This window comes from Rhinopithecus bieti, unplaced genomic scaffold, assembly GCF_001698545.2.
Source record: "Rhinopithecus bieti isolate Rb0 unplaced genomic scaffold, ASM169854v2 scaffold_18688, whole genome shotgun sequence".
Lineage (NCBI taxonomy): Eukaryota > Metazoa > Chordata > Mammalia > Primates > Cercopithecidae > Rhinopithecus > Rhinopithecus bieti.
This window is the reverse complement of record NW_016809492.1, coordinates 975,925-989,697: the sequence shown is the minus strand read 5'-3', so window position 1 is coordinate 989,697 and position 13,773 is coordinate 975,925. Positions and strand designations below refer to the sequence as shown.

The window sequence follows — 13,773 nt, the reverse complement described above, 5'->3', positions numbered from 1 at the left end:
GCTGACCCAACTATAATCTAAATATGTTTAGATTAATTTTCCAGATCAATTTGCCAGGTGGAGCAAATGCTTTCTAATTTTCTGTTTATATTTGCTGTGTCTGTCTCCTGTAACTCAGACCTCTTGCACTAGGCAGTACTTGTGCTCAACACAATCTTCCCTGTTGCTGCCCCTCTGATTGCTTTGCTTGTAGTTCTCTGCCTTCTTTTCTTCTTTGTTTCAGAGCTTCTAATCTTCACCTTGGCTCTGCCCCTACTGTCTCAACAGAGAATTCATTGGTCATCTAATCAAACGAGAGAGTAGTCCCCACCCCCTCAGTCTCTCTCCTGTTTATGGATCTTAGGAGAGCTACTTTTGCTAGCAAAGGTAAAGTTTCTGAAGCTTCCTTTTACCCCTGCTATTGCCCTGTCACTCCATAGCCACTGTTTCAGGCTGCCTTGGGGCAAAGCTCTGAGCCTGCCTCCATTCAACTGTGCGAGGAAGCAGGAGACACAATCCCATCTCTCAATGTGCCAATGTGGCATTTTTTGAATTTGCAATAGGATGAGTAAATTTATTTTCTCTGAGACTTTAATGAGACCATGTGCTACAAGTATGAAGCGTTATCAGAGTTGCTATTATAGCTGCAGCTTCAATAATGCAGAGGAATCAGCTATGTGCCATGAGAATTTATTTCCCAAGAATATGACAGTGATCTCTGTTGTTGGGAAAGGGGGGTTGGTCCATGTTTCCTGCCATGGCAAATAACTAGAAGGCTGGCCTGAATAAACGCCGAAACCACAGCTGTGTACTATCTCCAAATAAAATCCCTGTCAAATTGGCTTTAATTTCATGGGATCAGCTTCCATATGTTCTTTAACTTCTCTGCCATAGCATATATAGATACCATTTTTGTTGAGTTTTGTAGTTTGAGCAAATAACTCTCACTTTTCTCTACAGTATTGAGCAGAAGGGGGAGGCAGGGAAGTATGAAGTGTGTCTGTGAACAGGCTGTCTCATACACACATCCAGTGAGCTGAAAGACACAAGGGAGAAGAACGAATCCTTTTCATGGGAGGTGTGTGTCTTCCAGGTTGCTGGCATCATCTCTGCTGGGATTGTGATGATCGCTATTCTTGCCCTGGGGAAGCTTCTGGAACCCTTGCAGAAGGTATAACCCTGCTTCTCGGCATACCAATTGCATAATTTCCCTTCACTACTCTGCTACCAGATAAATAAGAGGAGATTTAACAATCATCACATGGAAAACCATTCCCTGAATAACACAGCCTTCTCTGTCCCTCTTGGCAGTCGGTCTTAGCAGCTGTTGTAATTGCCAACCTGAAAGGGATGTTTATGCAGGTGTGTGACATTCCTCGTCTGTGGAGGCAGAATAAGATTGATGCTGTAAGTCACCTACCACCCCTTTTTATCTGAAATAAGATTTGGTTCTTATATGCTTCCTGCCATATCACTATATTCCCCCTATCCCCTAAGTCTCACTTGCACTTTGGGAACTCCAGAGGAGAAAGTAGAATTGTGTGGATAAATCAAAGCCATGAAGTCTTCCATGTGAACTGCATTTTGTGAAGATCCTGTATCTCTGGGAAGGTCAATTTCCAGCAAGAATCCCATATGAGGCTCATTCATACACCTTTGGCCTTCTAAACGCAAAAAGAAAAAAAAAATGTTTAAACGCCCTAATTTAGAAGGACAAGCAACATATAAAACAATGCAAAAACAAAATACAAAATGTAAAACCCATGCTGACTTTAACTCTGACTAACATAACCTTCACAACTATTCTGAGAAACTAAAAATCAGAAGCTAAATCCTTCAGAGTTCCTCTCTAATTTAAACCATAAAAAGAATGAGAAGACTTCCTACATATTGATATGGAAAATTTTCCAAGACAAATCGTTAAGTGAAAAAGAGACCAGAATAGAAATGCTGGGGAAAAGCACAGACACAGGCAGAAATAAAAGTGGATACAAGGAAGGAGGGAAGTTGGGAATGGGTGGAGAAGGGGGAGGGTTGTGAGCGAGAGTTTTCCCCTTTTAATAATTCCCTTCTGAATCATGCAAATATATTAGCTATTCAAAAGGTTAGAAATAAATAAAATGGGACAGTTGGTCTTAATTGAGAAGCCCAGTTTCTACAGCCACTTAAATATAAAATGAATGAAGTCACAATATTTTTAAAAAGCTGTGATTTGGCAGGCACAGTGGCTCACGCCTGTAATCCCAGGACTTTGGGAGGCAGGAGGATCACTTGAGCTCAGGAATTTGAGACCAGCCTGGGTAACACAGTGAGACCTTGTCTCTACTACAAATAAAAAATTTAAAATTAGCCAGGTGTGGTGGTGTGTAGCTGTGGGTAGTCCCAGCTACTTGGGAGGGTGAGGCAGGAGGATCACTTGAGCCCAGAAGATGGAGGCTGCAGTGAGCTATGATGGTGACATTGCACTCTAGCCTGGGCAACAGAGTGTGACCCTGTCTCAAAAGAAAAAAAAAACAACTGTAATTTGTTTGTGGATAATTGATCTTATTTTTATAGGTAGTTATCACATGGTGGTACCTGATACATTAATATAATTATTTTCATTTCTATTTTTTCCATAGGTTATCTGGGTGTTTACATGTATAGTGTCCATCATTCTGGGGCTGGATCTCGGTTTACTAGCTGGCCTTGTATTTGGACTATTGACTGTGGTCCTGAGAGTTCAGTTGTGAGTAACATAAAACCCAGATTTCCTATAAACAGAAAAACACACTCTGAGCTTTCTTATACCATTTTGATAAATGTAGTGAAGCCACTTTCTTTCATTATAGTTACTGTATATTGAGTGCTTCTATGCATTGAGCACACAGTGTTTTACAGACATACTTAATCTTCAAAAATAGCCTCTGAATAGGTTTGATTAGTCTCATTCTACAGGTGAGAAAAGAGAAATTCAGAAAGGCTAAGAAGCATCCCTAAGATCACACAGCTAGCAGGTGGCAGAGCTAAGATTTGAACCTATGTGCCTAGTCATGTGCTCCACTGCTGTGCTCTCCTTTTAGTTGTGGTAAGAGTGAAAGGTACATAGTTTAGCTGAAGGCTGAGGTGGCTTTGTAGTTACTTCTTTAAATGAGATGAGGAATGCAAGGCGCTGGGCACAGGCTTGGGACAAGACAGCTGCTATATATTATAGTTCTTTTTCTTTTTTTAAAGCTAGTAACCAAAAGTTACACAACCCAGAACAGGAGGACTTTAAAATAGCTGATGACAGCCAAAATTCAATCAACTATGTCATATAACCAATAAGGCATATAACCAATAAACCACACGATTATGTGAAGGAAACAATTAGCTCATATGCAGAGTGAAGGCAGCAAAGACATGATTTAAATAATGGAAAACAGCCTGTGAGGGAAGGTGAGGAGCCTGAAGGTGGTTTTTTGGTTGGTTTTGTTTTTATTCTAGAGAGGCATTAGTTAAGTGCCCTCCTGGGCCTAGAGGGGAACAGAGTCTCTCTCTCCCTCCTCAACGTGTCCATCATCTTTCCAGACTTCTGGCCCCTGCTCTGCCTGTGCTTGGGCCATGAAAGAAGAAGACACCTGGAAAAACATCAAGATAGGTGTCTTCAGCTTAGCATCAGCTCACCTCTCCTGTTCCACCAGCCAGTTCTCCTTCCTGCCCTCCTTCCCTACCTTGGAATATTGGTACCTACCCAAAAGGCTTGTGTTTTCTACCTCAGCACCCTGAATGATTGCCCAAGGGCCTGAGAAGGTTTGCAGGCTCCCAAAGTGCCCAATTTGCTGCTAGGACACGTCTCAGAAACTCTCCTTAGAAGATGCTGTCTCTCATGCTATATACGCCTCAGTGTCTATTTTTTCTTGGGTGGATGTGGTTGGAAAAGAAGGATTTTACAGAGAGAGATTAGCTTATGAACTTTTAAGTTTAAAATCAGCACAACCCTGCAAGCCAAGGAAAAACTGGTGGCACATTTTAGCTGCTAGTTTGGTATCTAGGCTTTTAGCCAACAAAAAGCAGTATCCTCCACAGTATTTAATTTCCAGTAATTATCATGCTGATCCAGAGAGCACAATGCTGAAAGTACACTAAACAGATACTCTTTCTTCAGGAATTGTATTGAGCATGTCTCTAGTCACACATGAAGAATCATGGAATTTATCTGATTGCATCAGGAACAGGAAATCAATAGTCTGGTTGACAGGAAGGACTTATTTCTGGTCCTCCCAGTCTCCTATTTCTATAAAAGATGACTAAGTCACAAAGAAATGCCAGGCACTGCAAGACCAAGGGGTTAAAGACAGAGACTCTGCTGCCCTTTGCCTCCAGGCCTTTTCTTACTTCTCTTAAGAAGTTTACTTAACAATAAAAATCAGGATAATACTGATGACCTTTCAGGGTTATGGCAGGACTTAAATACGATTTCACATGCGTGAAAGCTCTTTGCTTATCCTATAACGTGTTGTGCACGTGCAAGTATGATGCTCATTATTTCTCTCAGCCATCAGAAGAGAGGCACAGTTTCTCCCCTCCCCTGCCGATTCCACACAAACACCAGCTGTTCATTTCAGAGTTAGCTACAGGAAAATGTCATCTGCAATAAAGACAGAGTCCAAAACACCAGAATGATGGGCTCTTTAGTAGCTGTTGTTTTTAACTTTTTATTCCAAAACATGGCTGTTCCAAAAAATCTTGACCTTGATATTTTTTCTTCTAGTCCTTCTTGGAATGGCCTTGGAAGCATTCCCAGCACAGACATCTACAAAAGTACCAAGAATTACAAAAATGTAAGTACCTTTGTGAGACATTTGCTGGACTTGGGTTTACTAGCCTGAAATTTCAGCAGCTCTGTTTTATGTACAAGGTAGCCAAAGGGAGAAATACCTGTTGGGAAAGTCTGTTAGTCCACAGGGGGTGCCACGAAAACTTTTGATCCAATGCACCTTCTGACACCCATGTCTTATATGAATTTTGTCCATGCTAGCTGAATGTCTTTTTTTTTTTCTTTTTAGATGGAGTCTCTTCACCCAGGCTGGAGTGCAGCAGCATGATCTTAGCTCACTGCACTCTCTACCTCCTGGGTTCAAGTGATTCTCTTGTCTCAGCCTCCCTAGTGACTGGGATTACAGGCAGATACCACCACGCCTGGCTAATTTTTGTATTTTTAGTAGACTCGGGGTTTCACCATGTTGCCCAGGCTGGTCTCCAACTCCTGAACTCAAGTGATTTGCTGGTCTTGGCCTCCCAAAGTGTTGGGATTACAGGCGTGAGCCACCGCGCCTGGCCAGCTGAATGTCATTTTAATATAAAACCATTGTAAGAGGTATTTAAAAATAATAGGCAATTTCTAGATGTTCATCCAAAATTGTATTTATCTGGTATATAATTCTTATCTTCTGTAAGATTTTCTTTATTCAGTTCTAACAAGAGATTATCAAGTTCTCTATGACCAAGACCTTATTATTTGACACTTTGCTTTATCCCTGGAATTAGAAGAAATAATATATGACACAGGAAATGAAAAACAAAGAAATTAAACATCCCATTGATTGACTTGTGTCACCTGCAAATAAAATTGCTTAGTGATGACTAGAGGAAACAAAGATAAAAAAGCAGAGAAAGTAAATTAAGAAAATACAAATTTAGCACTAACAATAATAATAATAATGTGAACCCTGCAAAGTTGTAGTCTAATTTTACCTTAACATTAAAAAAAAGTTGGACATTAACCTGGGATTTCAGTAGCTGCTACTTAATTTATTTCCATGATCTTTATGTTATGTTGAGCCAAATGCCATTAAGAGTTAAAATGATTTAGAGATGTTTTTGGCTTTGGGGCAGGGAGCTCTAAGCTGAGTTAGGGAATTCTGACTTCTAGGCTCCATCTTGGTGAGACTTTGCCCAAGTCATTCAGCCTTTCAGGACCTCAGTTTTCTCATCTGAAGTTGCTAGACTAAAATTGCTGATTCCTGAAGACTAGAAAGTCTATGATTCTATGATTCATGGGTTATATTTTGGGTGTAGCCATTGTACGTCAGGGTGAGAACAGCAGATGATATCATAGGCCTCAGTTCCACAAATCCCCTTGATTTTGCTTTTTTTTTCTTTGCTACTTTTAAAGAACGTTAGCAAAATCAGGAGAGTTAGTGGTATGAACTTCAGGCAAATCATGGCAGTGTTCTAAGCCTCAGTTTCTTCATCTGGAAATCAAAGGGTTGAATAAATTGCTTTCCAAGGCCCTTTCTAACTTTGACCTTTTATGAGACTGTAGAAGTCCAAAAGTTTTTGTAACCTGCTGCCTCCTAGGTTGCCTCCCTATTCAAGAAAAGTTGAAGAGGCTGTGCACAGTGGCTCATTCCTGTAATCCCAGCACATTGGGAGGCTGAGGCGGGCAAATCACTTGAGGTCGGGAGTTTGAGACCAGCCTGGCCAATGTGGTGAAACTCTGTCTCTACTAAAAATGGAAAAATTAGGGGGGCGGGTGGCAGCACCTGTAATCCCAACTACTCAGGAGGCTGAGGCAGGAGAATCACTTGAACCCAGGAGGTGGAGGTTGCAGTGAGCCGAGATTGTGCCACTGTACATCAGCCTGGGCAACAAAGTGAAACTCCATCTCAAAAACAAACAAACAAACAAACTAACAAGAAAGAAAGAAAGAAAGAAAGAAAGAAAGAAAGAAAGAAAGAGAAAGAAAGAAAGAGAAGCTGAGTGCTGCTACCCAGCTCCTCTGAGCAACTGTGACCTGGCTTCTTGCTAAATAGCCAGAAATGTAATTAAATACTTGAGGCTTGAAATTATTTAACCCCAGACAATTTCTTTTAATGCCAGATTGAAGAACCTCAAGGAGTGAAGATTCTTAGATTTTCCAGTCCTATTTTCTATGGCAATGTTGATGGTTTTAAAAAATGTATCAAGTCCACAGTAAGTATTTTATCACTAGAAATTTGTTTTCTAACCTCTTTTAAGACTTCATTCATTCTACAAGTATTTATTGGGCTCCAACCAGGAATAGGCCCTAGACCCTCTTCCCTTTGTGTAGGGCAATGAGAATTAAAATATAACATCCTTGCCTTCAAATAATGTACAGTCTATTTGGGGATTAAAAAACACATATGTTAAAATCCAGGTAGTAATAACTATGCCAGACAAAAACATTAGAGATGTTTCTAGGCAGAATTTGAGTAAGTTCCAAATAAGTAGTATAGACAGTTGAGAGTTCATAGAAGGAAGAGATCTAGGTTAGTTGGACTAACAGGCTTTGTGTGGCAGTTGGCGGAAGGAAAGAAATCATGTCAATTGTTTGAGAACTATGTGAGCTGAGAGACAGTGGAAACAGATATCGGAGGTAGGGTTGCCCAGTTGCAGCAAAAAGTAAAAAATACTATTGGAATAAATAAGTAGAAAGTTCTGGTACTGAATGCCATGCTATGCTTTGAACTTGGAGTTTGCCTCTAAATCAGTGTTTTTCTAAGTGAGTTCCAGGGCAAACTGATTCAGAGGAATGTTCACAGATTTTGCAATAATAAAAGGGCTCTGTGATACCAAGGGAATTTGGAAAACCCAGACTTAAAGCTAAAGAGGGTATTTGGTATTTTTTTTGTTTTGTTTTGTTTTGTTTTGTTTTTCCTGTTTTATCTTTTACTGTCTTGGTGCCTTTAATATACTACTGTCTTCCCTGAGCTTCTGGGTAGGAGTAGGGTAGCCTGGGAGTAGACAGAGATCTACTCCACCAGACCGTACAATTTCTGTTTTGGCAGGATATCTCAAGGAATTATACCCTTTGAGAAATAGCCTTTCCAGATAACAGATAACAGTGGCCATTAACAAGCTTTAGGTGCCAGGCATTTTAAGTAACTTGACATTTATTTCCAAAGGTTGGATTTGATGCCATTAGAGTATATAATAAGAGGCTGAAAGCACTGAGGAAAATACAGAAACTCATAAAAAATGGACAATTAAGAGCAACAAAGGTGAGACATCTTTCTTTTCCCGCTTAAATTCTTTCCTTTCCCTGATGAGAGCAGTTAGATGGTCTAAATTAAATCTATCCCCTTTAGTATCCAGATGTGAATGAACAAATGACATGTACTTGTCAAAGAACAACTGAGCTATTCTTATAGGCAAGAGGGAGTGGAAGGGAAAGAAATAAAATCAGCAGTGCTGCCTGGAAACACAGGATGTGATTTTTTCCCCCACCATGAAGAGCGTCTGCATTATTTTTTATACTTTATTTTTACTGAAAGGAACAAAATAAGTGCAAATTCAATGCCAGAAAACTACCCACCAGAGAAGGCAGTAAGTCCATAAACTTTTGGAGCTATTAACTTTTACTCAGACTCTCTGGCCAGTGTATTTCTTGGCAAAGTTCCACAATCTTCCAGAAAACAAGTTTCCTGGCTCCTCTGTTCTCCCAGTTTTCTTCCTAGACAACATCAAAGTTTGGGCTGAGGTGAAATTCATCCTTAATAATTCATCTCCTTGATGTTTTGCTTACCAAGGAACAGTGTGTAGGAGTTTTGGATAATTTGATATGAATGGTTGAAAGGCATTTCAAATCTTTCACAATTAAGTTGACAGTGTTTTCTTTGTTTAGAATGGCATCATAAGTGATGCTGGTTCAACAAATAATGCTTTTGAACCTGATGAAGATACTGAAGATCCGGAGGAACTTGATACCCCAACCAAAGAAATAGAGATTCAAGTGGATTGGAACTCTGAGCTTCCAGTCAAAGTGAACGTTCCCAAAGTGCCAATCCATAGCCTCGTGCTTGACTGTGGAGCTATATCTTTCCTGGACGTTGTTGGAGTGAGGTCACTGAGGGTGGTAAGGTTCTGGTTTCCTGAATTATACATTCGGAGCTCTGGCAATAGTAAAATGATGTGAGTTGTCCAGTATTGTAACAGGGCAAATACATGGGCTTTGTAGTTCTTCTAGGTGAATGCTTTTGTAAAAATGTGTAATATTTTAAAGCATAGGCTCTGGAACCAGACTACCTGGGGTAGATACTGGCTTCACCACTTACTAGCAGTAACGACCCTGGGCAAGTTGCTTAATCTGTCTATATCTCAGTTTCTTCGTCTGTAATATGGAGGTAATGATGGTATCTACCTTCAAAAGTTGTTATAAGTATTAAATACGCTAATAGATATAAAGTGTTTAGAAGATTATCTGGTTCAGGCCGGGCATGGTGGCTCACGCCTGTAACCTAGCACTTCGGGAGGCTGAGGCAGGTCGATCGTGAGGTCAGGAGTTCGAGACCAGCCTGGCCAATATGGTGAAACCCTGTCTCTACCAAAAATACAAAGTGCCAGCTGCTAGGAGGCTGTGGCAGGAGAATCGCTTGAACCCGGGAGGCGGAGGTTGCAGCTAAGATTGTGCCACTACACTCCAGCCTGGGCAACAGTGAGACTCCATCTCAAAAAAAAAAAAAAAGAATATCTCATTCAGAGATACTCCCCAGCAAATTAATTCACATTTATTATGTTTTATCTTTCTGAGAATGTACAGCACATGGAATATGAAAAGAAGAAAAAATGAGCAAAAGTTTGTTAAGTATTACATTTCTATTTGTTATGCTAACAGCAACAGAATAAGGAATACCAGGTGTATGGTAGGACTGGAAAAACCAGGCATTATTAAGAGGTTAGAGTAGGAAGCAGGTCAGGCATCTGGAAAGTCAAAGCAAGAGTTGAGAAGTATGCAGGATAGAAACATTAATGATATCAGAAACCAGTTATGCAAGCTGAAGATCATTAATTCTTTCAACAAATAGATGTGAAATGCCTAATGTGTGCTAAGCACTCTGCCAGACACAAGAGACTAGTGATAAAGTAGACACAGTTTCTACCTACGTGGGACTTAGCAGTCTGGAGGAGAAGGCAAACACTAAGTCATCTTCTAAATAACAACTGTAGTAAGTGCTCCAAGGAAGATGAATAGAACATCACCTGAGGCATCAAGTTTAGGTGAAGCTTCAGGTAGGTATCAAGAAGGTCAGGCAGAAAAGTAAGCAGGTCAAGACACCAACAATCAGATGTAATAATATAAAGCTGACTCCTAACTGAGATTCAGCTTAGCTAGGGCTTCTTTGCTACCTCTGTAAGGGGAGGAAATGATTCCAGGATGTGTGTACTAGGTAGGTAAGGTAGAGAAGTGATTGTGCTTGGCAAAAGAGTATGAGAATATGCTGACAGATTCTGTTCTAGTTCTCTTAGCAGATTTTGTTATTAGCTCATTTGAAAACACTCTTGTTCTTTGTTGTACGTTTCACTCTAAGCATTGGCTGAGATCCATTGTAGATTGTATTGGCCAGAGAGTTTAATGAATTACTTTTGGGGAGAGTCTTAACATATTTAATGCCAGAATATTTCCCACACAACAAATATTTACTTTCAAATATTATGATAGCTAAAGAAGACTCCAAACTTTATACTTGAACAGAGGTCTTGATTTGTGTTCCTCCACAATTCTCAAATTCTCTTTTATTATTGACCAAGGGTCTTGTGTCTTGACTTTTTAAAATTAAATGTTTATTTTAACATAATTGTAAATTCACATGTAGTTTTAAGGAATAATATTTAGATCCTATGTACCCCTTACCCAGTTTCTCCCAGTGAGTAACACCTTGTAAAACTGTAGCATGAAATCACAGTCAGGACACTGACATTCAAAGTAGAGGCCTTGACTTTTGTAACATTTTGAACCTGATGAGCATAGCCACACCCATATCTCTTCTCCAATCAACAGGGCCTATATTAAGAAGCCTCCTGTACTCTCTTCTTTTCACAAATATTTATTTAGCACCTCCATGAGCGCTGCATGTTGCCATCTCTTGAGATCTAATCCTAATTATACCATTACTGTAGGTTGAAAACCTCCATGGTTTTGCAATAATAACCTTTCCTTAAAGTCCTGATTAACCATGAAAGTAATGATGTTTCTCCTGAGCAAGTAACTGAATGCTACTGAATTATGGGCAGATAAGGTTATTAATTGTTACAAACCTCCTTTTTTATTTTTAGATTGTCAAAGAATTCCAAAGAATTGATGTGAATGTGTATTTTGCATCACTTCAAGGTAAATACATATATCTACATATCTACCTGTAAGACTTTCCCCTAAGCCCTTTCTCCTACCTGGGACTGTGGGCACATTATGTCTAAAGGCCTTTTTTTTTTTTTCTTTTAAAGATCTCAATTGTGTTTATTTGCAATTCTAGAATCTGGCAATGCTTCATTCCATAAAACAGAATAAGTGTTCCAAGCAACTAAGCGGAAGAGGTCGGTTTTATAGACAGAAAAGGCCAAAGACAGCAAAAGCAAACAACAAAGGGTATATTAGTCCGTTCAAAGTTACTTTTCTTGCAAGTCAGAGACAGTGAGACAGAACAATAGGAAAATAATGGATTAGTTAACATGAGGTCATGTCAGGATACTTTTTTGTATGAGGATTATTGCAGAGAAAGCTTTATTATGCCAACTGGGAATTTAAACTGGCCTGTTTTGGGAAATTTGCTATTACCCCTCTCTCCTGATTTCTTCAAAGGTCAGATAACAATTTAGTTTAGGTTGGATAACTTGAAACTTTAGCATGAGTGCCTCCATTTTGATTTTTAGTCTTGTCTGTTGGGGCCTAGTGCAGGAGCTTAGTCTACAACAATGGCCTTTTATTTTTATTTTTTATTTTACTATGTGCCTGTGTCTTGCATGACCCCAGCATGGGCAGAGCTGCTTGAGCCACTGAAGGCTGCTCTACTCCTTCATTCTGGCTACTAGAAGCGGCAAAGCTCTGGGAGGGCAAAACTCAAAGGGACTAAAACAATGGCCTTTACCATTTTTATCTGATGATTTTCCCCCTTTTGATCAGGCTCTCACCTAGGTAAGAGTGAACAAAATGCAGGAGATCAGTGCTATTCTGTTACCATTATTTTGGGTTTCTGGTCTCAGGAGGTCATGTATAGCTTATGGTACCCTCCTCATTATCATGCATTTCTCTGAGTTTTTGCTGTTTCAGAGAGAAACCATTTGATGTCTGACAGGTGGCTATATGGAAACATTTAAAACTTTGAGAGGGTATAACATACCTGCTATTATGACTATCGGAATGATAACACTAAGGGTTTATAGTATGCTCCTTAGCCAGGGTTCCCACGAACCAAACCAACTAAAATTGAATAGCTTGACAAGGAGTCTACCTGTTTTAACCAAGTTACCTGATGTATTTATATATGTGCAACAAGAAGTGTCACCAACTGCAGAGATGCTTCCTTGTTGAGTTAGCAGGTAATCTAGCATTCCATGACTGGTTTAAATTAAAGCAGAAAGTGTAAGTTACCCAAAGAAACTACTGACTATGAAATTTTAACTACAGCACTATCCTGCCAAGTGAAAGAGGTAGGCACAAGTAAGGGAAAATTAAAAGGGATAAGAATCTTATGATAGGGAGTCTTGTTCTGACAGTCTTAGAGCTGTCTACAGCATGAAGTTGGCAACTTCTCATTTTGGTTTGTAGTTTTATTATCTCCAGTCGTGGCATCCAGCATTCTGGTGAACTCTCTCTGTGGCCCACAGTTTAAGCATGAGAGTCACCTCTTGAAATGTATGCTGAGTTGTTCAGCTTCAACTTATAGAGCTTCAGGAATTGAGTAGTTCTTGGTCTTCATTGGAGTGTTATAGCGAGATATTAGTGAAAGCTAGAAGAATTAAGAATCCAGTTCAGTCTACAGGTAGATAATAAACACTCATAAACATTGAACAGGGCTACAGTCTAAGAACAGTTTTACTATGCTTTTCTTTTGAACCATATGTTTTTCTTTCTATAGTCACCTCCATTTCTATGAAAGACCATCATGGTAGACCAACTTGTTTACAAAATAGGTTTAGTCTCAAACTTGGCCTGATTGATTATTTACACAGTACAGCAAGAATAACTACATAGGTGACTCATTTTAAATTTGCTTTGCCAAGCCAGGTGAGGTGTTGCATGCCGGCAATCCCAGCTACTTGGGAGTCTGAGGTGAGAGGATTGCCTGACCCCAGGAATTCAAGGCTTCAGTGCACTATGATTGTGCCTGTGAATAGCCACTGCACTATAGCCTGGGCAACACAGTGAGACCATGTCTCCAAAAAATAATTGCTTTGCCAGAAATTTTGACAAGGAATCTCAGATTGAACTTTTTAAAACGTCTTGATGCTATGAAGTTAAACCAAGGAAGATATTAGACTTTGCCTGATGTATCTAATATCTTGAAGTTACTGGGCCTCCCAGGAAGGAACAACTTTTTATTCACTCACTGTAAGGCTAGGAGCCCTTGAAGCCAGGAATTCTGTGCACATTTTCAAATACGATATTCTAGTCAAAGCCTTGATAATATAACCAATGTTTTCCAATTGTATTATATTTAAAAGAACAGATTCTTATTGAACTTTTATGTAAATAATCATATTGCCAGAAAAATAAGAATACTCACAAAGAGTTTCCAAATTCTGGAAGGATCAGGTAGAGAGGAAAAGCAAATGTTTCAATTTTTGTTTATGAAAGTATGCTTAACCAGGCTGGGTGCTGTGGCTCACATCTGTAATCCCAGCACTTTGGGAGGTAAAGGTGGGTGATTGCCTTGAGCTCAGCGTTCGAGACCAGCCTGGCAACATGGCAAAACCCCGTTACTACAAAAAATACAAAAAATTAGCTGGGCATGGAGGCTGAGGCTGAGAATCACTTGAGCTGGGAAAGCGGAGGTTGCAGTGAGCCCAGATGGTGCCATTGCACTCCAACCTGGG

The 13,773-nt window shown here is 39.8% G+C and overlaps 1 protein-coding gene across 2 annotated transcripts in view; it reads left to right on the top strand.

Moving 5' to 3' along the window:
- Positions 1 to 13,773, top strand: part of SLC26A4 (solute carrier family 26 member 4) — a 53,014-nt gene that overhangs the window by 30,697 nt on the left and 8,544 nt on the right. For both annotated transcript variants that reach the window (XM_017889573.1, XM_017889571.1), the window contains 8 exons: positions 1,073 to 1,150; positions 1,291 to 1,386; positions 2,601 to 2,707; positions 4,712 to 4,781; positions 6,823 to 6,915; positions 7,869 to 7,964; positions 8,588 to 8,818; positions 11,017 to 11,071. In XM_017889573.1, coding sequence (XP_017745062.1) covers positions 1,073 to 1,150; positions 1,291 to 1,386; positions 2,601 to 2,707; positions 4,712 to 4,781; positions 6,823 to 6,915; positions 7,869 to 7,964; positions 8,588 to 8,818; positions 11,017 to 11,071 — 826 coding nt within the window. The remainder of the gene's footprint in view (positions 1 to 1,072; positions 1,151 to 1,290; positions 1,387 to 2,600; positions 2,708 to 4,711; positions 4,782 to 6,822; positions 6,916 to 7,868; positions 7,965 to 8,587; positions 8,819 to 11,016; positions 11,072 to 13,773) is intronic.